This window comes from Manacus vitellinus, unplaced genomic scaffold (genome assembly GCF_001715985.3).
Source record: "Manacus vitellinus isolate BGI_N305 unplaced genomic scaffold, ASM171598v3 scaffold_20_pilon, whole genome shotgun sequence".
Lineage (NCBI taxonomy): Eukaryota > Metazoa > Chordata > Aves > Passeriformes > Pipridae > Manacus > Manacus vitellinus.
Window position 1 is genome coordinate 5,171,306 of NW_021939471.1, and position 26,687 is coordinate 5,197,992.

The 26,687-nt window shown below is 43.5% G+C and overlaps 1 protein-coding gene across 1 annotated transcript in view; it reads right to left on the reverse strand.

Annotated features, from left to right (window-relative positions):
* LOC103762343 (tomoregulin-2) overlaps positions 1-26,687 on the reverse strand; it is a 54,546-nt gene that overhangs the window by 24,075 nt on the left and 3,784 nt on the right. The window contains exons 3-4 of the mRNA XM_018071582.1: positions 9,410-9,558; positions 8,230-8,289 (exon numbers count right to left, since the gene is read on the reverse strand). Coding sequence (XP_017927071.1) covers positions 8,230-8,289; positions 9,410-9,558 — 209 coding nt within the window. The remainder of the gene's footprint in view (positions 1-8,229; positions 8,290-9,409; positions 9,559-26,687) is intronic.

Sequence of the window (26,687 nt, forward strand, 5' to 3'; positions counted from 1 at the left end):
TAGAGCATAACAACTTAGCATGATTGCAAACCATAAAAGTGATTTTCTGAGGGTTCCTACCTTTCTTCTGGGTATCCCTTGCCTCTAGAGGTCCTATTTAGGAAGAAGGTATCTGGTTAGAGACAACTTGAGAAATCAGGCACAATTCAAGCTGTCTTGAGCTTTAGGGATCACATTTTTATGTGCAAGCAGGAAAGTGTCTTCTTTCTTTCCTGCAAGCTCCACCTCCCTTTGAGCATACTCATTCTTCTGATCAAAATACAGACACTGAGCAGAAGACAAAAAGATCAGCAGGAACTGAAAGTCTCAGATTTGCTCATGAAGATGGGTTTCTGTGCTCCAAATAAGACCAAACATATGTAAATGATACATTATGTGTTTAGGGACTGAGACACAAATGGAAGAATCTGTCAAAATACCTACGTGAACTCAGGTCTGCTCATCTCTATTGCACATACAATTTCTCTTTTTATCCACAACCTTTAAGAGAACAAAATGTTACAGAAGACTGCTTACATGATAGTACAAGGGAAAAACCAACCAGTAAGGCACACAGTCTTGGGGAAGGAGAAGGAATGGGAGCAAGTGTTTGGAGCAAGCTTGATAACTTTTGCACAGTTCTGATGGAAACCCTAGACAAAAAAATATACTTGCATTACAAACTCCACTTTAACCCCAAATATTAAGGAAGCTTTATACCTGAATTAATTTCCAGGACTTAAATGCTTCAGGGATGCTGAAAACAGTAAAATAGTTTTGTCTGATTTTGTATTTTTTAAGGCTGCCCAACTGCCCGACTGGTGTTACAAGTCGGAACTTGGTTTTCCTGTTTATTCCCTACAGATCAAATTCTTAGCCTGGATTTACTGAATTTTCAGGCTACCAAGCTTTAATGCAAATCAAATAGCTTTCTTTATAATGTTCACTCACAGCATTACTGAATTTGTTTATTATGGGAAGAAAGCACAAACGAATTCTGCAACTTTTCATTCACATTCGTTAGTGACTAAATTAAGGGCTAAGCTCTAAAGGCACAAATGGAAATGTTCTTCCTCCTTGAGCTACATCAGTCTAGGTAAAGAGACATCTAGCAGTTCACCTGAGACCTAATTTAAGTTTTAATGCTAACAATTACAGGTTCCATGAGCATGACACTGGGAAATCATAAGTAATGAAAAGGCACTATTTATCTCATTATAAAAGCACAAAAAACCAGAAATCCAAAAAAACAAGGTACATTTTACCAAGCTTAGCACATGCAATGCAAAGTTAGAGGAGAACTCCCATAAAAAGTGAGGTATTCTCTAGAGGATGGCAGATTAAATGAGCAATATTTCTCTCTCTGTTTCTCTTGTTTTTAAAATCTCCATAAGCCTGTTTTGATTTTGCATGCTCCTCAGGAAAAGACTGTTAGGAGTAAGTGCTGTTAAATCATACGGCACAGTGCTCTGGAGTGCTGCAGCCTCCTTCCTGGCAGGGGACTTGTTTGTGAGGCTATTATGTGACCTCTACGACCATGTGTCTGTCTCCTATTCCAAAAATATTATGTAGATTTCAGCAAGATGGAGCCAAGCAGGATCTAGATGTAAATTTGAGAGAGTTCTATAGAAGAAAAGCACTTGGGGTAGCCTGTGCTGCTGTCGTGCCCATCGTGAGACAATTGCATTAATGCCCTGGTTTTTCATATTTTAGAAATAAAGCATCCAGTCCTCTTGATGACAAAGAAGAGTGCTGAAGTGTGACTTTCCACACTTCACCTTTTGAAAACCTGGAGTTAAATCAGAAAAAGAAGCAGCTGCAAGTTTTCATTTAAAAAAACACTGAAGACAAGTGGAAATTTGGGGGCCAAGTGGGTAGTTGGGACTGACAATGCTGACTACTCAGACTTTAGTTCAGAAGTAGGTGGCAGTAAGATTTAATAACCTACTAGTTGGTCTCTATCTCTACTTTTTAGATTTTCTTTTGAGTTTCAACATCAGTGGAGGAGCTGCAAGGCAGTGGAAGGGCTGGAGACCACCAGGTTACCAGAACATAGTGATCTCTCTCTCGCCTTTGAAAATCACTCAGAAGAATCCCAGAACAGAAATAGCTTTCTCATCTATGTGTTATAGTACTCCCTAAATTAAACTAAGTTACACACAGTTAATATTGCCAGGCAAACACTACATTACTTTCTGTGATGGTAAACTTGAGCTTGATTTTGGAAGCTTTCAGGTTCCACACAATGAACTGAGACATTTTCTCTGTTCCTCTGTTGATAACTTTTCTGTCAGGAGTGCCTGGATTAGGTAGGCAAAACAAGACTGGAATGCCTTCTCCACCAGACTCCATTAGGAAACTATTTTAGAAGTGGAGACTGGTTCTGTTCTTACACAGTCTTGAGTTTATGTGCCCTTCAGGCATTTGTAGACATCTACATCTCTGAACGATCAGACCTCTTAAAGAACAGTCAGACATGTGGGGCATAGTATGGTCACATCTCCCAGAGGGAGATGCCCTCGTCGTTTTCCTCAAGTCACAGGCCAAAAAAGCCTAAATTGTATGGCCTGACATACAACAGAGATTGCTTTTCTTCTGTACTTTGCAGACCCCACCTACCACCTTTAGTGAACTTTCATTGTGCATAAAACTTAAATATATTTTCACAAAACCTTGCAAATACATGCAAATAACAATTTCTAAATGCAAATAACAATTGCAGCGACATTTAAAAGCTTCCCATTTATTAAGAAATGTATCAGTTGTACTCTTGTTTTTCTCCTACAGGCCAGTGTGTGTGAGCATAGGTGAAGGCTGAAGCTAGACAGGGTTCATGCTGACACAGTGCTGTCAAAATATTAAAATGTGGGGGTTTTTCCCAATTTTTAAGTGATTTGATGGAATAGCAGGAACTGTTTCTAAATAATCTATTTGTTTAGTGTGACAACCTCTTAACTTGGACTCTGCAGAATCAAAAGCCAAGCAAATCTGCATGTGCAAGGATGCAATTGCCCCTCTGTTTTCACAAGGCTGCAGATGAGAAATGGTTTCTCTCTAGTTGTGATAGTGCTCAGCTCTGTGTCTCACTTGCTAATTCCATTAAGAAGAAAGGAAAGCCTGGTTCACAAAGGTAGAGCAAAACTGCACAACAGTTCGTATGCCATAGCTAAACTCTGGGGCATTATTATTCTTTACCAGTTTAGGAAATGGCTGACATAGTAGTAGACCCAAAATTTAATTTAAAGGGACAATGTCAAGTGGTTTACACTCAAAACGTAACCTACTTTGAAAATGTTACAATCTAGAGAAGGAATCTAGTCGGAAGTTCTCATACTTTAGTCCTGGGGGAAAAAAAAAAAAACCCTAAAAAATAGTCACTATAAAAGTTCAGCACTGCTGTTCTGATGCCTGGCCTCTCTCCAGGCCTGTTACAGACAATGAAGATGGCTGTGACTGAATTCGGTGGGCTCTGTATCAGGCTGTGAAGAAAGGGATGCAGCACACCCCAGTGCTTCTCACATGTACGGGGTCAGCACACCACGGCCAGCTCTTCACAGTTCCTTTGATAAGCACGGCTTGTTCTCCCGTTCAAAGGGATTAAAGGTTAACGATGCAGAGTGGTGGGTTTTGGTAAAGTTTTAGGATAGTTTTCTTTTCTGAAACGTTGATGTTACATTGTGTTTATTTTGGAGTTCAAGACTCTTGGACTTTTAAAGAGACTTGCTGAAGAGTCCAAAACTCTTCTTTATCCTTGGAATCTGTGATGGCTCCCATGGCCTTCATCTCACAGCCCTGTCCCAGCCAAGGGAAGATGATGTGTTGACACAGATGGATTTTGCCCTTTTTGGTAGAGCACTGGGTTTGCTTGGGCAACACAGCCATCTGCAAAATTACTTGCCCGAGCACCTCCGGTAGTGCCAGGAAGGCCCCAGTGCCAGAAAGGGGTCTGAAAAAGATCCAGTGCTGTCATGTAGATTTGAAATCCCATGGGGAAACCAGGAGGGAGAGCAGGGAACAGAGCAGCCACGAGCAGACGTGCAGTATTTTGTGCTTGTTAGCGTTTCCCGGGCACAGCGACAGCATCGGCAAGAGGGACCACGGCACTGCCTGTGAGAGAGTCCTGGGACTACCCAACACCCCAGAAGGCACCACCTGAGGCTGCTGCCAAGGGATAGTTTACTGCTGTCAAGGAACCCAAAAATATGGCTCGAACTGACCATTTGCAGATGCACATTTTTCACCAAAGGAGACTATCTGGGCTGAAAATGCCTTCTTCCCCCTTCCATCAGCTTCTCTGCACTGCTGCCATTTGGCTGCTGAGACTTGATCTAATCAATGCTCATATGGGGAGGTTTGTCTGGCCTGGAAGATGATATTATTGAATAGGTCTATCAAATTTGTCAGTGTCTTCGCTGACAATATTCATGAATATATAACATTGAAATATGGCACATCCATACTGACTTATTCTTTATAGTGCTCAAAATGGCTTGAAAAAAAAATCTCTGTAATTTGATAATGAGAAAGAATAAAATCATTACGGGTATAATTGCTAATATCCAGATCTTAAGAAGAGAATATAAATATTGAAGAACAAAAATAAATAAGCAATTGAACTAACAAGATGAAAACTCCTTGATTGCTTGGACTCTGAATGCAAAAATGCTCCTGAAACAGCCTTCTTTATGCATATAATAGGGAAATTCAAGAAAACAGTCATTACAGGACTTTTGACTCAGACACTGAATTCCAAAACATACATTACACTTAAAATGTTTAAAAATCTCCTGTCACGGAAATGGCAAGATAAAGTGCATTTTTATTGGATTTGTGGGAAAAGTTGCACCCATTTATTTATTGACTAAAACCAAATAATACTGCACAAACTTGATCAAACATACTGCACAGGCAGCCAGGGCAAGTGTGGACTGGTGACCCTGGAGAGGCAGGACAGAGTCAGAGAAGGGCCCCCTACAGCTCCTCAGGTTTGCTTTGGTGAAAAAGGGGAGATTGCTTTTTGGGTGCCTCTGACATTAGTCAGGCATTTCCAGTCCTAGCATAAATCTTGCCTGCGTAAGAGCCCTTAAAATCCAAGGCAACACGAACTTAACGCAAAGATTTATACTCCAAAGGAAAGAGTCCTCTTTTGGTTTCGCAAACCAAAAGATTTGTGCTTTATTTGTAAGTATCAATGGGCTTGCAAGAACAGGAGGGAGCAAAGACACTGATGGAACAGACGGTTTGAATGGTTCGATATGGAAAAGCTCAGCTGGGCGTTGGGACTTGTGGCTGTTTGCAAAGCTGCTGCCTTCCTGGGACCCCGCACCGAGCGCGCGGGGGTGGTTACGGAAAAACCCGCTCCACTCAGCTACCACAGTCTCTGCAAAGAGCATTTGGCACTGCTGCATTAGCATAATTGACAACATCAATTATGCCCACTGCTATTTTCTCCCCTGGGAAAGTCAGTCCATACAACTCAATGTTTTTAAAAGCGCGCACTGCTCACGGTCTTGGCGATTTTTAGTGCCATTAAATGGCAGAGAACAAAGGTATTCTCTGGGAAGCTGCGGGCTCAGGGAAATTTCTTCAGAGGCGTAGGAACTGTTACTTTTTCACAAAAAACTTCCCATGATCAGGGCATCATTTCCTGTCTAAGGAGATGGGAAGGTGGGAAAAAAGTAGCACATACCACATTCCTATAATAGCCATCATTAAATGTTTCTGCAGTTGAAAGAACATGAGGATGGCACGGAGCTTCCTGTCTGGCAAACGGTGAAGCATGAATGTTCACTGAGCCTCAGTTTTATACTGCTGTCTTCCTTTTCACCAATTATTTCTGAAAGGCTGGAGTTGTTGCAGCTTTTTGATACAGCGGTTCCTTTCCCCTACGGTCCCCCGATGGGGTTACATCACAAACATTTAGGGACACTGGAGGCATGTGGATTGCCCTGCATGAACTTGCAATTTGCACCCTACATGCTGTCACTGTATGTAAAAATGAAAAATCTAAGCAAGACTAATAGGTGCACACAAAAAAACCATCAGCTGGTGCAGGCGATGGTTCACTTTAAATCAATGGATGGTACCTGATGAGACCCACCCAGGGGATACAGTCACCACCCTTGAGAAGCCCACTGGGGCCTGAGCCATAGCAGAAGCCTCGAGATGCTGCTTTCTAAGGTGCAATCATGGCGTCCTTCTGTGCCAAAGAGGTACCAACTGGACTTGATGCTGATTCAGGATGCCTCCATCGCTTCCACAGCTCTAGGGGAGGGAGGTGCCCTGTCTCCTTTCCACAGGCCCCTGTCATCTCTCACAGGACCATCTGTTCCCACACTTCTTCTAACCTCTTGGCACTTGGAGACCATGCCCACTACAGAGCTGCTCCTCTGTGCTGTAGCTCTGCCCTATTCCCTGCCCAATAACCCACTTTCCTCCAGCATTCCCTGCTTGACTCCCAACCTCTGACAACATTTTGCTGCAATCAATTTTCTTCTACCCACCATCCCTCCTCTTGAGCGTGGGCTGAAATATCATCTCTCCTAAGCCAGAGCTGTTCCCTTCCTCCTGCTCACTTGAGCTGAAGGTGCCTCCTGTGCACCCCTTCCTCCATGACTTGGCTTTCTCCTGACATCACTGTGATCTCCTCCTCCTCCTCCCTAATTCTCAACCTACCTTTCCTCCCTTATTGTTACAACTCAGTTGTTCCATGCTTAAATGTGCAGTCTCCTCTCTAGGTGATGTGGGTCACTGCCATCCTAAAGTAAATCCACCAGACAGCAGTAGCATAGGACAGGCTGCACAACACTGAAAAGGGGCTGCAGGCCTTCATCTCGACTTGGGCATGCCAGTGCTCTCCTCAGCTGAAGAAAAAGATTTTGACATCACAATACTATTCGGCCTTATTTCTAACTTAAATTATTTTGGCCTACTTGGCCCTATCATCTGCCTATCACAGGATACAACCTCAGCCCTCACAGCCATTTAAGAAAACTGATTGCTACCTCCCACAAAAAGGTGAGGGTAATCAAGAGTTTGGAGGAAAGACACTGAAGACTTCTCTCTCTTTGAGTGTCTCTCTCTTCACCCATGGAAGGGCTTCTTAGCAGTAGGAAATACCTGGACCAGGTGGATCCTTGATCTTTTCAAAATTCATTCCAGTATTTAACTTCCCATAGCAATTCCTACCCTCTTTGCTTCGTGCTGCAGCCATCCCCAACAGCTCACACTCCTCTGCCTCCCCGAGACATCATTTATTCAGAGCTCTATGTTTTAATCATCATGCACCGCTTTTAAGTAGGAACAGAACAATCATTTCTAAGGCCAGGTACCGCATTGTTGCAGGGACAGCACACACAGAGGGCCCACACAGGAGATGACCAGCTGAAGTAACTACTGCCCACAGGACTGTCACTGCCAGCGACGAATGTTAACACCTGTGAAAACACCACCCGGGTCTCGCCTAAGCCACGCAGCTCAGCTAAACCCAGTGATCCACACCTGCTCTCTCCAAATACTTTAAAAACACAGGAATATCACAAAACTGCAGCAATGAATGCATCACCTGACCCACTTTCACAAGATCTCTCCAAAGGCTTTAATTCTCAGTGCGAGCTGTGAATATTTGCATGCACACGCGCGCGCACACACACGTTCAATTTCTAAATCAATCCTCCCGGGGAAAGGGTGTAAAAAATGTCTCCCAAACCTCACTAGTATTTACATGCTTTTAATTTCGAGCACCATATAAGGCTATTCAGCCATCATATTTTACTGTAGCATCTAAATAAATTGAAAACATTTATCACTTAACCCCCCCACATTTTTAAGAACTTTATTAACTTCATAGTTAAGGGCTGACAGGTAATATTATCTATTATGGCAACGTTTCATGGAATCACAGCTGTGCTATGCTCTGGATTTTCACGTTCTTAAACCTGTATATCATGACAAAAAGGTGCACTGATTCAATAATTTTCAATAATGTCTGCTAATTCTGGCAAATAGTTTACAATATTTATTCCCACTGTCAGGTGTTTTATGGCCAGAGTATCTGTTCATTGACAAAAACGGAAGCAACCCATTTATTAAGCACAAAGAGAGTTTGTAGCAAAAGCAAAAGTAACACAAAGATAGTGTTTCCTTAAAGTAAATCAAGAAGATGAGGACACCTCACCTTAGCAAATGGAGGAGAAAAGAGACTTACACAGATCCTGCAAATTGCGATTCTCACAGGAATAGGAACCGTACCTGCATAATCTGTCCTTGCATAATGCCCATCTTCTGATTTTGTAGTTGTTGTGGTGTTATCTGCGTGAAAAGAAATGTGTTGAATTGCTTGGGGAGCCTGGACTTGATACAGCCCACAGCCCAGCTGCCAGTGCCCAGGCAAAGTGAACCTTGCCTGCGTGCATGGCATCGCTGCTGGCTGCAAGGCTCTCCTGGGTCTGCCAGGTGAAAACAGCAGGATTTTTCTTCTAACAATACGTGATAACAGATTGCAGCTGGGATAAATATATCAGTCTGAGGAAGGAGTTGTCATTTCTGCTCTATTTGAAGTAATTGGGGAGTTTTAATACATACCCTGAAATGAACTGCCACTTAGGGTGGTTAACTTTAAAGAGATTGGAATAAACCGGAATGTGCTTAATACATCTGTATACTATGGCCTTGTAACTAGGTGTACTGAGGATTTATAGGTCAGAAGCTAAGGGGAAAATAGCTGTTAAGATTCTGAGCCTCAGCAGACACTTTATTTACGGGAGCTATTTAAAGGCAAATTTTCTTCATTTTTATTTTAGAGCAAAATAGGGTTTTTAAAGTCAACTCAAGGGTTACAGGTGATGTAGTAGCCCCAGAGCTGTGCACAGAGAAGTGTGGTATTTACGGAGAAACAGAGAAAGTCTTGAGATACTATTGGAAAATTGCCTTCCAGACACCTTCAACATCTTGGGGCCTAGCTCAGGTCACTCGAGAAACAAGACAAGTACAGTATTTGGGAGCACATCTTTAGCCTCCTGAAACTGCTTCATGGTGCTCCAGTTAGGGGAGCACCAGAGGATCCATCCTGGGAGGCAAAATGTATCTGAGGGGCATTCCTGCTGTCCTGCTCCAACTCCTGCCTGGAAGACAGGGCTCTGGGCAAGCTGCTCCGGGCAGAGTACTGGTGACTGATGTTGAAGCCAGTGCAGGGCTGAAGAGTCCCCTGCTGCTGTGTCAAGATCATGGGAAGGGTTAGGAGTGGAGGACTCCTCATGCCTCGCTAGTGTCTGTGCTGTGGTGGGCTCTGCCCCTTCCTGCAGCCTGTGCTCTACAATATAAACTGCAAGAGCCTAATGGAAGAGTAAGAAGTGCCAGCCCCGGTTCCTTTTTTTTTTCCTTTACAAAAATTGAAAACATTCTTTGAAATGAGTTTTGTTATGAGAGTTACCTTGACATCGACCCAAAGACATGACTTCAATTTTCTCCTGTTTCTGGCATGATGCCTCTTTGATTTGACATGCATTATCATAAGATTTCCCATCGGAAGCACAAAGAGGATTGAAGTTGGTTTGAGAACAGTCAATGTTGCAAACACACCTGAAAAGATAAAGACAGAGAAAAAAGAAGAGGCTACTATGAGAAAGTTTTTTCGTAACATCATAAATACATCTCAGAAATATAAGTGTTTGTATTATCCTGACTGAACAATGCAAATCAACATAATGAAAATGAAAAGTTCTGTCAAGAGGCCATTTGTATTTCTCAATGGAAATGAGACGAGGGGAGAGGGAAGAGGCATCTAAAAGCAAGCAAAAGGAAAGATAAAAGAAGTGTATTATACATGGAAAACTGTGCCACAGCATTACCACTTGTAATCTCTTGTAAACCAAATACCTAAGCAGATATGCAGATAAATCAAGCTGCTGAGCCCTCCTGCAAATTAAAGGAGCCACAAAATTCACCTCTGTTCAGGTGCTGACCTCCACACAGAATACCATAAAACGTGAGTTTATACTGATTTATAATTTAATTCTGAAAATAATTCCGGCACCTGTAACAGGCACTTTGATAGTAATGAAAGATGTGATACTGAAGCCTCACTTCACCCTACTGGGACAAAACCCCCTGCCAAGACCGACACTGATGCCACCGCACTCTCTCTGTGCCTTAGGCTGGTGGGATCTCCCCAGCTCCCAGATGCAGAGGCTACTCAGTATTGAAACCATGCTGTTTAAGGAAAGACTTTGTGCACAAGCACTTCTGGAAGCATTTTTGTAACTCAGCAACCAAAAAGCCTTACCCAGTTGTTACCCAGGAAGGTCAGCACCCACTCCTGACTTGGTGACATGCTCTGTAGGGGGTGAAGGCTCCTGTGTCCAAGAGCACAGGTGGGCAAATGCAGGCAGGGCGGCAGTGGCCCTGCCCTCAGATTGCCCAGGGGCATCTCCAGAGGCACCGCAACCCAGCTTGTGAGCTCCTGTGCTGCCCTGAGATGTGAACCAAAGCACAGAGAGAGATTCACTTCAGAAGTCTGGTCTGGATCTGAACTGACACTAATGTGGACATGTCCTGATCCCAGCAAGCCTCGCCACTGCTTCTGAGATGGAGAAACCTAATTATTTCCATCAACAGCAGGCTGCAGACTTTTTTCTCTAGGTTTCTCCTTTTTCATTATCATTAGCGATGTCAGACACCCTCGGGCATTGTCAAGGGAATGGCATGCTAATCTCCTGTCCCCCGACTGTGCCCTGTAACAGACAGCTCAGCCTCAGCAACACCGATGTCATCTTGCTTGGGGACAAAGCCAGAGGTCTAACCTGGCAGCTGCCTCAGCTCTTCTGAGCACATAATTGTGCACATGCTGCTATCTAAACTCTTCCCGGCTCCTTCTGACATTAAGGCAAAGTAATGTGATTGATGCTCTATCTCCAGCCCACTGGTTGTGCTGAACCTCACAGCACCAACTCCACAGCTCTCCCTTTGGAAAGTTAAGTAATGGAAATGTCAAGCCTCTAGCCTCACTGCTTGATTTAAGAAAGTATTTAAAAGTCAGACCACCTCCCATTTGCAGCAGACATCTGGACACCTTAGACTACTAGAAGTGCAGAGGGATATACATGAGAAAAAAATTTTGGTGAAAAGAGGAAGAAGGAAATTAGAGACTGTGGGTCAGATTCCTTCTGCACCCTCTTGGCCTCTGGCCTCAACAAATGTGCCCAGGGTGATGAACATCAGAGTCTTCTTTTAGACTTTTCTTTTACATTGGGTAGGTCTATTTACCCCAAATGTTCACAAAATACAGGAAACTTCAGCTCAGAAGGAGGTCAACAGTGAAAAGCTGTGGTTATAAATTAAATTACATGATTTCGTAACTAGAAGAAAAGAGTCTAGCTCCCTGTGTGTAACAATTTCCCCACACTGATAAACATACAGAATATAAGAAAAAAATTCTAGTGCATTTCCTAAGAACCTCCTTATCAGCAGAATATGAATGTTCTGCTCCACTGAAATATTAACCATCGTCATTTCTTCCTGCAGCCATTTCCAGCTTCCCACCTTAGTCAAACTCACTTCATTAGGAAACATTTACTGCTCAAGTAATAGTAATTCTTTCCACGTAGCTCCACCATTTGCATTTCAGATGGGACACAATCAGCCATATGCTCCTTTTTTTTGTATAATAAAACAGCTCAGAAACAGCTTCACTTCTCTACATTTTGCTGCAAAAAATGAGTGAAGGTTAATATATATTATGTTTCAAGTCAAGAGAAAATTAAGTTAACGAGGAAATTACAACAAAAGGGTGCTCTTTAGGGGAAATCTAAGCAACTTTGGATGCAATTTCAAAAATGCCTAGGGGACGCAGGAACCCATGCTCAGAGTTAGACACCTTAGAGACATATTTTTAAAGGTGTTTAGATGCTTAAAGATGCATGCAAACACTTTGTGTGGGATTTTTGAAATCTCAGAGACCTATCTCCCACTGATTTCAAAGACCGTTTCAGAGCCCACCAGGCATTTATTTGCATCTTTTGATGCCTTCCAAAACACAAAGAGCCAAAATTGCTTTCCTGACCTCTTTCAGTAAAAGTGAGAAGAAAAGCAAGATTCTTCTGAACTCCATTGTAAAATCTTAACTGTGAGACCGGCCTTTCTTTCCAAGCACCGCACGAGCACCATGAACTTGTGCTTGTGCTGATGTCAGATCATTTGTGTGCGAGGGAGAGCAGGAAGGGACAACCTCAGGATGACACCATATGCCCAAGCCTTATAGGATCCTGTGTGAAGCTTGATTTTTCAGGGCTAAATGGACAGCGAAAAAACACTACAGCAAACTTGTCACCCCTTGCTGCAAGGATCTCCTTGCATTGTCCAACAGGCATCGTCCACCCCTTGCACAGTTTTCAGTGGGCAACCTCTAGCTTGTATCTGCAGTTTATTACTACTTTTGTACTTATATACTCAAATCCTACTTCAAGGCTGCACAATTAAGTCAACATCAAATATATGCCAGGAAATGCTAAAGGTAGGATTGCATCAGGAAGATTAATGTGCCTGCGTTGCTGGCTCTTTTTAATTTATAGTGCTCCTCTTATCAGGGGAAATGACAGTGTTCAAACACATTTTTTCAAACTGGAGGAACAAGCAGTCTGCAATTTCAACCACGCCCCCAAATTCCAGAAGAGCAAACTGCAGGGAAAGAGGTGGGGCATGTACTCCAAACGTGTGTGCGCCGACACACGTGGCCACAGAGCACAACTGAGCCTTAGGTGGGATCCGCCACTGATGGAATAAATACCAAATAAACAGCACTTATTGCATCTGATTGAATGAAATCCTGTTGCCATAGGTAAAGGTGCCTTCACTTCTTGAAGCATTATAAAATGCAGAAGTGGGACTGTCTCCTATTAAACAAGCAGAACCAAAATGTGACATCCCTGCTTGGTCGCAGGGAGTACATTAAGTCTTCAGTGCTTGTGGGACAGAGAAAACCCCTACCCCAAAGAGAGCCTCACCCTAACACTTGCCATACCCAGAAATCCTGTTCTGCTCCTTGCTAGCACCCGGTGCTGGTACTGGCTGGTGGGCTGGCTGCCTGCCTGCAGCTTCCCACTCCCTGAGGCACTTGAGTATGGCTCTAATTTTAAGTAATTTGATAATTCGGTCATTTTATCATCCAGGCTATGACTTCTGATTATAGTTATATCAGTAAATCTATTTGGTTTCTGTGTTTTAAGTGTAGCGCTGAAGAAAGTTTGGCAATGGAAAGGCTGACTGAGCGTTCCTCAAACAAGACACTGTGAGAAGGTCAGTGAGGTCTCCTAGGGGGGGTCACAGGATGCAACTGTACCCAAGGGCATACGCAAAATACATGTGTAAGGTTTAACTATGCCTTCTGCAGTCAGAAACGCAGCTTTAAAAGCATCTATGAGGAAAGAGAGCCTCCGGAATGTCAGCTGATACCCTGCAGCTCCCCTGAGAAAGGAAGAAACACTGGATGCTGCCTCACAGGCCCAACGCATCTTTCAAGTAATGGGCTCATATGTTAATTGATTAAAATTTGGGCTTCCACCATAAACAATCATTAAACAAGGCTCATTTTCTGTATTTTCTTTCAGGTCATTGTGATAGTCTCCGATGAATTCTCCTTCTTTTATACGCTTTACTTTATTCCGTTTAATTTCATCTGATGATAATCTTGGAGGAGCTGAACATCCAGCAACCTATTTGGTTACTTTGGTGATCACAGAAGCAAAATAAACAAAGCAAACTAAAAAGACTGTCCAACAGGCAAACCTGGGCACCTCTTCAGAAGATTTTGGGCTGATGACATTGCTGGGCCCTGTCATGAGAATGTCACATCCAAGATGAAACAGAAGGTGTCTGCAGGCAGAGATGCAACTCTGCAGCCAACATGCAGGAGAAGCCCAGGAGGGTGCCTGTTGGAGAGCTGGCAGAGCTGACCTTAGCCTGAGGCAGGTAAGATGCTGAAAGGCACCTCCCTGTGCCTCACTGCTGACCTGTGGGGTGCACGTCGCTGCACTCTGCTCTGCAAGCTTCTGTCAAGGCAGTAACTGCAAAGATTGTACTCAACAGCACAAGGGAACCCACGGGCATTTGGGGAGTCACTGTGGCTATTTCACTCAATTAGCATGCTTCTCTCCTTCCCAGGGAAATAAGAGAAGAGCACAAAGAAGTCATCTCTTGCCCAGATCCTGACCATGAAACAATGCTGCCCAGACCCCAGAGGTCTATGGCCCAGCAGTGATGGTGATGTGCTGCAGCAGGCTGCTTGGCCAAGCTGGAGTAGCCAACTTGGCTTTCTATTGAATCAGTCTCTCTAAAAATTAATGGGGTCCATAAACCAGGCACGGGTGAGTGCAGTTCTCCTAACTCCTCACGCTTCTGCAAATAACATATGGTATTATTTTCTGGGCAGAGAGAGTACCTTTGCCTGCAGAGAGCAAGCAACTGGAGACAGGATTCATGGCTATGAAGGACTGCGTCTGGAGGGAGGAACTGAGTTTTAAGGAGGTGTCTCAATAAAATGAGAGAATGGTTCTTTGCCCATGAAGGGTAGGGGAATGCTATAATTATATTTCCTTAGTTCATGAATAGAGTATAACCATCAGCGACACGGTGATGACAAAAAGAACCTCACTCTATGCTTTATGTTTACTCCTAAGACAACTATTCAGAATTTGTTTTCAGCAATGTATTACTGAAAAATAATTTAAAAAAATTACTATCCAATATCTGAACATAGCACGAGGAAGGTTTCCTATGTAGCTCTGATTGGAAGCAAGGAGGATAAATGAGACAATGCTTCCAAAAGAGCGGTTTCATTGGGAACAGATGCAGGCACATTTCTGTCAGATGAGCGAGATGGCAATGGCAGTTCTTCCCCATTCAACATCTTTTAATTAGCCCTCTGCTGTTTGGAAACCTGAGAGCATTGTTTATACTACCTCTGTTTATTAAAGATTCATATTCAGACTTTGCTGGCCATGGGTCATTTGCTTTTTGGAACCAGAGCAACAGAAAACTGTGTCTGAGATATCTGCAAAAAAGTACTTAATGAAATGACTAACGTCTTCAGCCAAGTGTCTAGTTGATTACAGGGTCCAAACAGCAGAACAGCAATAAATCTGCCACAAAGAGAATTGTCAGTCAAGAAAAAAGGCATAAAACCAAACAGACAGGGAAGCAAGAGCTAAAAATGTGAAAATGCAAATCTAGTGTTATTTTTACTAGTCAGAGCTCTGATATTTGAGCGCATATGCTAATTTGGTCAAGTGTGAGATCCCACCATGTCTCAGCAAGCACTATTTTACAGGGAAAGTAATGTTCCATTCTGCAATCATTTTAAACATTATATATTTTCTTCAGGCAAAAAAATAAAAAAATCAAGAAAAAAACCAACAACATTTTGCAGCATACAAAAGCCCAAAGCCTTTCCTTTGCCATAAAACAGTGTACAGTGTATAAATAAAACCACAGTTGTTGTACATTTATGATATTTCCACTAGAGACATTTCTTATCTTCCTCTGCTCTGACTAGAAAATGGTGATCAGAAGCTGAAATTTCTGGATGTCAGCACGGTCCTCTCCAAGCCCCCTGCCCCTCCAAGTAGGACATTAAATGCCCATTTAAAGCAAACCTGGCAGTATATTCCTGCATAAAGAGCGTGGCAATCAGTCCCAAATGCCTTCTCTATCATTAGGATTCCTGCAAGGTTTTTCTCTCTGGTACACAGGGCATCTTTGTTGACATTACCAGCAGGCAAGCTGAAATGAAGCCAGGCTTAACATTACGCCTCAACATCGGTGCACGCATTGTACCACGGTTCAGCCCCGTGTCAGGAGGCTGCTGGGAGCGCTCACTTACCCAGGCAGCTTTGGGTATGTTTAATGTGTCTCAGCACAACACCACGCAGAGATTCTTGAACCAGCTCTAAGCAAGGACTGGCAAGGTTAACCAGGCTGGGTAGACCCAGCCTCTGGGAGCTCAGCTAGCCTCCTCAGACTGTCACTGTGCCTTGTTAAAACTCACTGCCTGTGATACTCCTTTACCGGGGAGCAGTGACAGGTCACCTCTGTACCCACCTCGGCACATCACCCATCCTCAAAGCTGCCTGCACACACAGGCAGCTAAACTGGATTGCTCCAGGGCGCTTGCACACACCTTAGTTTCCACACCAGTGTCAAAAGGACCACATAAATATGAGCTCCTGCCTCTGACCCTCAGCCCATCTGCAAGTACACCATTAAGCTTTACAGTGATCTCATACAGCCCTACAGCAGCAATGACCTGGTACTATTATACCCATTTTACAGAGAGCAAAGTTTTAGTGCTAAGTCCTGGCACCCTCAGTACAGAGTCAACAGGGACTTTTGGTAGTCTGGTCAAACTTAGGTGCCCCACAGTGGTCCCTGCAGCATGTGGAGCACAGCTCAAGAGGGTGGCACCCAATGATGCCTCCAGCCAAGCGACAAAACTGCCTGGCACCATTGCCTGGTTTTGCATGCAGCTGAACATCAGGTACACTGACATACATATATATAAAATACATTCATAATGCACACTGGCACACAGTATTTTACTCTTTCTATGAATCATACCCTACAACCTGTCTGTGCTTGCCAGGAGATTGAAATCCTATCACTGCATTCTTAAGAACATCATAAAGAGGCTTAAAGAATAGAGACACTGCATATCTCCTTCAAAACAAACTTTGCTGTAATTTTGAGGCTGATGCAAAACTTTAGCTGCAGTGCAGAACAATAAACAATACATATTTTATAATGGCAGCACAAAAATAGCACGCGGTATTTCTTTCCTGGGCCTGCTAGTGCTTCTCTTCTGCTTTAAGATCACAGGAGAAGAAAAAACATGGCTTATTGTGAGTGCCTTCCATTCAATGTTTTTTATTTATTTATTTATTCATTTATCTAATTTATTTTTCCTTTTTGTCCTTTGCAGCACAGCTTCTGCACTAAAGGCTTTAGCATGTCTACCTTGCACAGCGGCTTCCCTGGGATATTTTACCTATTTCAACTGTTCAAATGTTTATCTTCACCAGGAGTAAAAGGAGAAAAGCTTGATTCCCTCGCGGTGATGCAGTGTTTCTGCATGGCATTTCAATAGCATCCTGTTATTCAAACAATTAGAAATCACAGAAACCATGCACGGAATTATCAGCATACTGCATAGAGATTTTTATTATTATGTAGTGCATAATGAAAATGATTTGAAGGACCCCAAAGCATCATAACAGAAGGAAGCGATGAATAATCAGGTGATATTTTTTTTTTCCCCCTGCTTTTTTCACTGCAAGAGCCCAAAATATTGTTCACTGGACACATGTCAAGCTAAAATGCACTAAAGTGGTGAATATATTTAGTGATGCCCTTCCTTGCATACCAAATGCAACATACTCTGGGAGCGTAGCTGGAGCGCAGAGCCAGGAGCTCGGGCAGTCGCTGTACAGCTGCCACGCTGCTGCTGCTCAATAGCAGGGACTGACTGGCAATGCTTAAAAATACGTGTGGATTTTTCAGAGCACGCTTTTTTTTATGGCAACTCATGGAGGTTGTTCCAAAACATTTTCTTGGACTGCTCCCTGAGACACCTTGCTTTACAGCCCTGAGGAGAGTTCTTGGGCACTGCCTCCTTCCTGGAGCTCGGTGAGGAGATGGTCTCACGCTCCACCAGTTTTCAAGAAGTCATCCTGGAGACTCCAGCTCATGAAATAATTTTAATTTGCTGTGCAAGACACTGCAATTTGATTCCTAGTTCTCCTCTAATTTTTACCCCATAACTTTTTTTGCTAAGTTTTTGACAAAAAGTATCATGAAATTCACCTTTGCTTCCTTCTTGCAATTCACAGCACCAATACGACCTTCATGTGGCTTCCTGATGCCTTTGGTGCTCTCAACAGTACATTGAATTGTATGCTAACACCTTTAGGGCAAAATGAATGTGACATATTTTTTTTTAAATATCATTCCTATTTAAAAGGAACTAAGTTGTATAAAGTAATCTTTGCTAGATTGGATGCTTTAAAGCCAAACAGAGAAGGCTGATGACTGGGTTTGAAGAGTCATGGAAAAACCCTCACACTAGCTGTGTGACCAGAGCAGAACATTCTAATTCTGTGCACGTGCCAGTTCTAGTGTCTGCAGGTATCTAACGTGTGAAGTTTATTTAAAACCCACAGAATAAAATAAATGCCTTTTTATGGTTTGCCAACACTTGGTGTCCTTCACGTCTCTGTAGTCTGTGCTAAAACAAAGCTTTGCTGACTGTTTCTCTCTCTGTAAACATTTGAGGCTGTCCTTCACAAACGGTTTATTGCTGTGTGCCTCAGACTGCTGACATTGTTCGCTCCTTTTTTGAAGCCAGAAGAACAATGAGAACTCTTTCCACAAATCCCAGAGTTTCACCTCAGCCTGCAACAGCCAGTGGGAATACTGCAGTGTCCAGTGGGAAGCATGGGACACTATCTAGCTGCAGGTCCTGGCATGGACCTTGCCATACTGGAAGGATTGATCTGCTCACAGAGAACTGTAGCACCATCTGGGACTAGTGACAAATTTCTGGTAACACCGTTGTTAACAACACTGGAAGTTACTTCTGAAAGTGGAAAGCAAGCTCTGATTTATCAGTGAAGGTAAAGGGATGATGGCCTTTTGGCAAGCAGAGACCAGTGTGCTTCCAGTCAATCCCTCTCAACATGTGAGCCATCCACTGCTGGTGGGGAAGGAAAGGCTTAGGAGTGACCTTCCTAAAAATAGTGAGAAGAAAACTGTGGAAAAAGACTTACTCAATGTAAAGACTGCCTCCAGGTGTGCAAAACCATACTGTTCACCATAAACTGCTCTGCATCCTCAAACATGTGTGCCTCATGGTTCTGAGGAGACCTGCCTGGGACAGTGCCATCTGAACTGGCTGCATACTCCAGGGTGCCCTGCTTGGTTAGCTGCCTTTAATCACAAAAAAAAATCCAGTCTAGATATTTAACAAAATTTTAGGAGGATTCTTCCAGGCTTCTTCTTCAGGCACTGCCTGCACCTTCTGCACAGAAAGCAATAAGGAAAGGTAACCTCATGTCATCCTGCACAGCAGGGAAAAGAGATCTCAGCCCACAGGTTTGAGACTGGCACTCCAGCAAATCACTTCTCTGCACGTTCAAGGAGGGTGCAGCAGTAACCTTCTTTTTCCTCAGAGCATTCAGGTCTGTAGGTGAAAGCTGCTGTATGAAACTAGGCATTAGGACTGGCTGGGGATGCTGCCTCTCCTGAAGTTGTGTCAGGGGAGGTTTAGGTTGGATATTAGAAAAAGATTTTTCACCCAGAGGGTGGCTGGGCACTGGAACAGGCTCTCCAGGGAAGCGGTCACAGCTCCAAGCCTGACAAAGTTCAAAAAGTGTTTGGATGATACTCTCAGGCACATGGTGTGACTTATGGGGATGTCCTGTGCAGGGCTAAGGGTTGGACTCGATGATCCTTGTGGGTCCCTTCCAGTTCAGTATATTCTGTGACTCTCTTGCTGTCTCACGATGACCACAGAGGCTCACTGCTTTTGGGATCAAGCCCCAAGGGAAAGTACTGCTGCCAGGGAAAGGAAGACAGATGAGCAAAGGAAATGTGCCATCTGAAGGACATATCCTTGCCAGCAAACTAATGAGATGACAGTAACCTTCTTCAGGTCTGGGACACAGATCAGTGGAATCCACCTGCAGCTCCTTGAAAAAGGAGCAAGTACTGGCCAGGACAGGTGACCCTGGGGCACCCGTGCTCCTCCACAAGGGAGAGCTCCCTTACAAAATGGGCAGGCTGAGAGACAGCAATTAAATCTGTACATCTGGGGACATCTCACACAGGCTTTTAGCTGCAGCCTCCATGTGGGAAGGGACCAGGGCAGGAGATGGACTCTGAGGAAGGGACACCTGCTGCTCCACAGGGGCTGTGAGAGCTGAGGTCAGCCCTCTGCATCAGCTACTATTGAGTTTTCCTCAGGCTCATATTTAATGCATGGGATGTATTTTTAATGGTTTAGATGTGTGAACAAACCGTGGCCCTTGATGTTCCAACATGGGTGTGTGAAGGAGCCTCTGACCTTCTGCAATGGAGGCAGTTCTATTTTAATAGTAACATAAAGTGGGATGGAAGAGATGAAGCATTCTATTAAGACATTTGATAATAAATTGGTAAGTGCTTTCCCAGTGTTTTACATAGTTATTCTCTCTGCTGATCTATTTAGCCAACACATGTAATTCTGAGCTACAAAGTTGTATTCCTGCTTTCGTAAACATACTTACATAAAACTCAATAACAACAGTCTATTTATTGCTAAAATGCTGGTAGGAAATTGGAAAAGGTATAAATACAATTCATTGTTGGTGATCTCCTGCCCCCTGAAGGCACTGTAAGGCTCCAAATCTTGCTCAGTTCACAGCATCATAAAACTGAAGCAATAAATGTCACTCCTTTCTTGATTGCGCATTAGGCCAATCGGCTTTTTATTGCGACTAAATAGGCCGTCGTGAAGGCACTGCTCAGTTTACTGCTGGGGGATGACTTTGGCTAAATGGGGGGCCAGGGAGGGAGGAACGCTTACTGTTAAATAACAAGGCTAAGTGAAAGCAGGGGGGGGAAAAAAGGTGTAAAAGCACGTTGCTCTCCAAGGCCTCTGCATTTGCTCTTTCATGCTGTAATGCCCTGATGCACGCAGACGATTATGTGTCAATGCACATTAATATCTGATGTGCATTATCATATTATCATCCCTTATGTGCGCTTTCACAACCTGGTGAGCCCAGGCTCTCCCAGCTACAAGGTTACACAACCAATGTAACCGTGGGGTTACAAACCTAGCCTCGGAGCACCTGCACACAGCTCTGCCCTTGCAGAGCCCAAAGGGACCCTTTTGTGTGCCTCCCACAAAGCGTCAGGAGCCGGGCAGGATCTTTACAACACCCTGTATTACAGCAAGAGAACAAAAGAGACTGCCAAAAACATTCCTTCCAACGCGAATAAAGGCATGCGCTCAGAAGGCTGCGACATTTTCCCACCTAGGACTGAAAACCACAGTCACATCTGGGGGCAGAGGAGTAAAAAATTCCCCAAAACCTTGGGTTCATTTCCTCCCCTGTTAAACTCGGCACATCCAATGGTTGCTCTCCACCCTGCTGTCATGTGTATGTGTTGTATACATTTCCTGAAAATACAGCGGGATGCTGTTGCTGCCTCATACAATGCTGAGCCACACACATGCACTCTTGTAATAGGTACAGATCAGTGTTAACACAGTCCACAGCCAAACCACCTCAGTGCCTTATGAGCTGCCACCCCACACATCCTCCAGCCATCCCCACCATATAAATATTTCATTCACCTGCTCATGCTGGGTGTGCCATTCCAGCCTCAAAGCCAGGCATAGGGAAGGCAGGTGAGGACAGCCTTCCTCCCACCCTTAGGTAGCTGCCCCCAAACTCTCCTTGAGTCCCTGAACATGGGCAGCCACCGCAGCCCCTCCCCACTTTCCAGAAAACAACAAACTGGACTAGCTTCAAGTCAGCTTTAGGTTACCTCCCTGCTTCCACAGTGCTCTGTCCTTTCCCCACCCAGCCCTCCAGCCTTCTCTGCCATGACCACCCATCCCTCCATGCCTACAAGCCTCCCATTCACACACCACATAGGTAGGTATTCTGGCCATGGAAAGCTACTGGGAGAATTGGGCTATTTTGAGCCACACTTTTTAAATTATTGCAGCTGTTTTCCCCAACTCTAATGTTGACAAACGAGTAATTGTTAAGACAAATGATGACTACGTGTCTTATAAGCCTTCCTCCCCCAAATTTCAAAAGAATTTGTCTTGCTCCTACAGGGTCATGGCACTGTAAGACATGAAAACTCCCCAAAAATCTCAGAAGTTATTTTTGGCTTTTCGCAAATCAATATTTCCTCTGAAGCAATTGAAGCAGTCAGTAAAGCAAATTCTGCTTTTATCATCACAATTTCCAAGTCATTCCTTTGCACTGTGTGAATGACAGAGCATTTACACTCAGACAGAGTCTGTTCTCCCTTCTACCACCAAAAGGCTCCACTGAGAAGTTACTCCATAGTTATCAAACTAGGAGAGAACTTTTGTTTCACTGAAGTCAGTGGAATAACTTTCATGACTTCCATAAACTGCAAGTTCACCTTCTGAACTGAAAAGTAAGTTTGGATGAGCATCTGAAAAGAGGAGCACAAGGAAAAAAACCCAACTATAAGCTTTATGACTGTGTAGGGTATTATCCCCTGGACACACAGCAAGTTTTGCTGTAATTGCAAAAGATAAAAAATGTCTTTTTTATTACAAAACCAAATGTTAGGGATTCTGGTGTTTGGATAAGAGATGGATGTGTCGTACAAGGTCCCTAAAAACCTACTTGTGTGAGTAGTACAGATGGAATACAATGTGGGTTTGCATTTATCTGAGAACATTTAGAGCTGTGATATATAGTCTACACGACAGACTTCCTCGATGTATAGAGAAAATATAGCCAATTTCTTTGTGTAGGCTGAATTATTTACCAGAGTGTTCCAAAGTGTATTGGTAATAAAACACTATGAAGCATAAGTAACTCCAGACAATCTTGGCTTATGTTAAAACAAGTTGTTTTTTTTTTTTAAAGAATGTTATTAAGAAAATAAATCCTGAGAATCTGGAAAGGCAGGACTTACTCAAATGAACATAAGCCTCTGAAGAATTGCATTGACTCAATGGATAGGTCAAATTCTCCAAACCATCACCCTAAAGGAGTTGGGAATCAGTCTCACTTCAAAATTAAACAGGCTATTTTGGCAAAGGATGAAGGATGCAGAGATGGTAAGGCCATTTTCTGAAACTCACCTGACTGGGAAAAATGGCTGGTTTTAACTAAACCCAAATAAAATGTATGTAGAGAAAACAATTTCACCAGATGGCCAAACAAGCCACCGTTTTTCCAAGCATTAACTTTCTAGCCAAGCTACTAGTAGTGCAATCATAGTGCAATCAGTTTAGAAATACAAGGTGTTCAGTCCCCTGTCCTCCTCTGTGAACTGCAGAACTGGACCATAAGCTTCCCTTAAGAGAAACGCCCATTGAAAATCAAGTTAACATTCTCTTCCACATCTTCTCCTCTTTCTACAGAATCATTCTGAGAAAGAGGAAAGCCACAAATTTTGGCTTGATTTAAGGTCTTTTAGAAGTCAGTGAGGGTCTTTCTCTAGTTATGGTGGGGTATGAAGTCACTTTTTCACCTAGGCTAGTTTTAGGTTGAAACTGCCCTCTGAAGAGTCCTAAAATATCTCAGTATCTTACCTGATAGGAACTGTGGCGTTCATGCAATGCTGACCTGGGGACCTTATTTTCTGAGTCTAACATGATGTCTAAACACTGGTTTCTAATAAGCTGAAGCTTTCACCTAAGCTGCAGCTGCTGCAACATTGTTCTTGTTTGTGCTGTGGACAGCAATTCAAACTACAATTTTGTATTTTGCTAGTTTTCTCACTTTTGTGCCAGTTCATGTGGCATCTCTTTCCACAGCCCCAGGCTGCTCTCATACCCAAGAGGCAGCAGGATCTGGCTGACCAGGCTCCAACAGAAGCCACCAACCCAATCCTTTCTCCGAGCAGGCTTAATAGTTAAAACAGAACATACAGACAGGTAGGTGCCATCTTGCTTGGCCTAACATTTCTCATGTTTTGTCTTTCATTGCAGACCCTTAAATGACCAATGTCCAGTTGCTTAGGCTACATTTTTTTCCAGTATTGCTGACTCTTAGCCCACTGCATGGTGTCTCCACATGGCATCTCAACAGTTACCCTGGAAGTCAGCTGCTTTCCTTCTATTTCAAAATCTTTTAACCATAGAACAAGCATCAAATGAAACATTAGCAGTTACCAGAGACAGAACTGGGCTAATTTCTGGGCAGGCACTGAGGGTAGCTCTGTTATCAGATTGGGTGTAAGATAAGTGACATGGTTGTAAGAAGGTGTAAGATGCTTGGTCATCTGTTGCTGTGCAATGCAGAGATTGTGTGCTGCAGTGCCTTTACTACCCTCTGCAAACCCTGGCCTGGACTCTTATTAGACTGACTATTAAGCTTCATGTGAAGATTTCTGCAGAAGCAGCTTCACTTCATGCCTTAGGTATGATCTCAAGAAGATATATAGGCAGAAATATAAGTTTTTACAGAATTGTGTATTTTTAATGATTTAATTCCATTTCCGTGTTTATCTGAACCACAAGTTCAATTTGTATGTTTAAGTGTTATACCCAGCCATGAACAAAGATCTACTTTTTCACTAAAAGAGACAGAAAAGAAGCAGAAAACAGCAACATATCTACTGTATAATGCTCAGGACATTGCAGATGTTAAAGCAGCTCGTTGTTTCTGCATCTGGAACAAGTAGGTCACACATAGTTATTATACACACCGCTGAACACGGAGCAGCCAATACCCGTGTAATGTATGTGAGACTTCAAACTACCTTTTAGTACTTTGTATCAGTACAGCATCTTGTTTGCAAATGCTCTGGTTGAGAGCAACTGATGGAAGGGGGAAGGGACCCAAAGCCGACTGACCTAATTGCTGTGGGGATTGAGAAGCTGGCAAAACCATTAGCTTCTTTCACATTAGTTTTCTTTCTATACCATAATAAAGATAAATATTGATTGCTAGAGCAATATTGATTATAGGGGTCGCTGCAGATGGCAGCTGCATGATTTGCACAGATTATCTCCCATGTACAGTGCAACTTATTTGCATGAGAATGTGGTTTTGTCATTCTCATGAGCTGCAGACTGTTCACTTGCCTTATAGGAGCATTTACCCAAACTAGATGTATCAGTGATTAACAGTAAAATATGAAACAAGGGACTGAGGCAGTTCATCTTCTTTATACGTTTTGTGTATGTACCTGTCTGCCTTGGGTAAGTGGAATTCACTGTCCCAGCCATGTGGAAAGAAGTGCAGGACACAAGGGACCTGCTGTAATTATGCTGCAGTGTCACCATCTCACTCGGGAATATCACCCAGCCATACAGCATGCCTGGGAACAACGCTCCTTCCTTCACCCACTGACCTAGACACTGAGCATGCCAAGCTCCTTCATTCAGGCCTGGATGCCTTCCCCCAAGCTCCCAGCCTAGGGTCTTCAGGGGCCCAGTGTCCCCACAGAACAGCTTCAGCATTCTCTCCTGAGCTGGACCTGCCTGGTGGGATCCTAGTCTGCTTGCAAGAAATGGAAAAGGCTCCTCCAGTGTGGGCCAGGCTTGTGAAGAGGGAGCAAAGGTGCCTACCACAAGCACGGTGCCTATGGCAAAGTACAGTACCCTACACTCAGTCAAGGAGGAGTCCCTGGGGTGTGTGGGATGGAGATGCAGGAAACAGTAGGGGCATTTAGGCCCCTTCTATTACTGGTAAAAACCCCCAAGGGGCCCATTTCAGGGTTAGGCACCTCCTGCCAGAGATACTGCTGCCTCTCTCCTCCACCTGCAACCTCCAGGCGGGAGGAAGGGGCAGGCAGAGAAGCACTCTGTGGAGATGGCCTCCTCACCTCCTCAGACACTGCCAGGCTGCAAGGGAAGCACTCTCTGAGCACACTACACATCTCTGCATGTCTGTCTTCCAGCTGGCAACCTGCATCTTACTGTGGGCAATGCTGCACTTCAAGACTGCTGCTGGCTGACCTGCTGATATTGAAATTCCGAGGGAACAGATGCATTTCATCATTTTGATTTTGATTAACTCTGCAAGTCAGAGGTTTGCAGGCTTTAATCTGGTTTTAAGAAAATACTCCTGTCCTCTCTATTGTCAGCATTTTCCAAAAGGAAATTCAACAGAAGGGTTCTTTCCTATTATTTATCTCCTTCCACTTTGGGCACATCAGTGGACCTCTGAAATAGCTGCCCAGTATCTGTGCAAACCCTGGCTTGTCCAGTCTAGGGAGTGCTCTTATTTCCTAAGGGGCCCATATGGAGGAGATTAATGCTGGTGTCCAGGTTTCTGATGTGGTTCTGTACTGAAACTAAGCCACTTCAGCAGAGAGCAGGCACTCCATTTGGAGAGCACTGTTTACATTCAGTGAGTATTTTATAGATGCTTTTTCGAAGATCTTAGAAATATACCACAGTTCAAAATGTTATGCTTCATTCTGCATTTCCTTTTGAGTATATCTCTCGGTGTTATGTTGAGTAGCCCTGTCTGACAAAATCAATTATTCCTTAGCCAGCTCAGAAATAAAACCCAAAGCAAGCAACACCAAATGCCTGATTTACCAATAGATTGTAATCCAGTGCTAAAGAGCATAGCCACTGCCCTGCTTTAAATATTCATGAAGCCCACTGGTGCAAAATGCATTAAAGGTGGGAATAATGCCAGTAATACACAATCCTCTTAGTGACAAGAAGCTTTCACATATTAAAGTAGCAAGATGTTAAAGACTTTCAACTGAACAGTCTTTGTTTTTAACTTAGAGAAGGAGATTCACTAATGGAATGCCAAATTGCATTCACTCTCATGATACTTGACTGCAGAATAGGATAATAACACATGTACTTTCACATGCCATGGAAAACCTGTTATTACAGTGGTTTCTTTTCTGCCTTTTCTTCATACTTTCCAGAAAACGTTCACACAAATCTTACCCCTTCAAGTAATCTTCTGTGTGCCAAACCCCCCATCAGA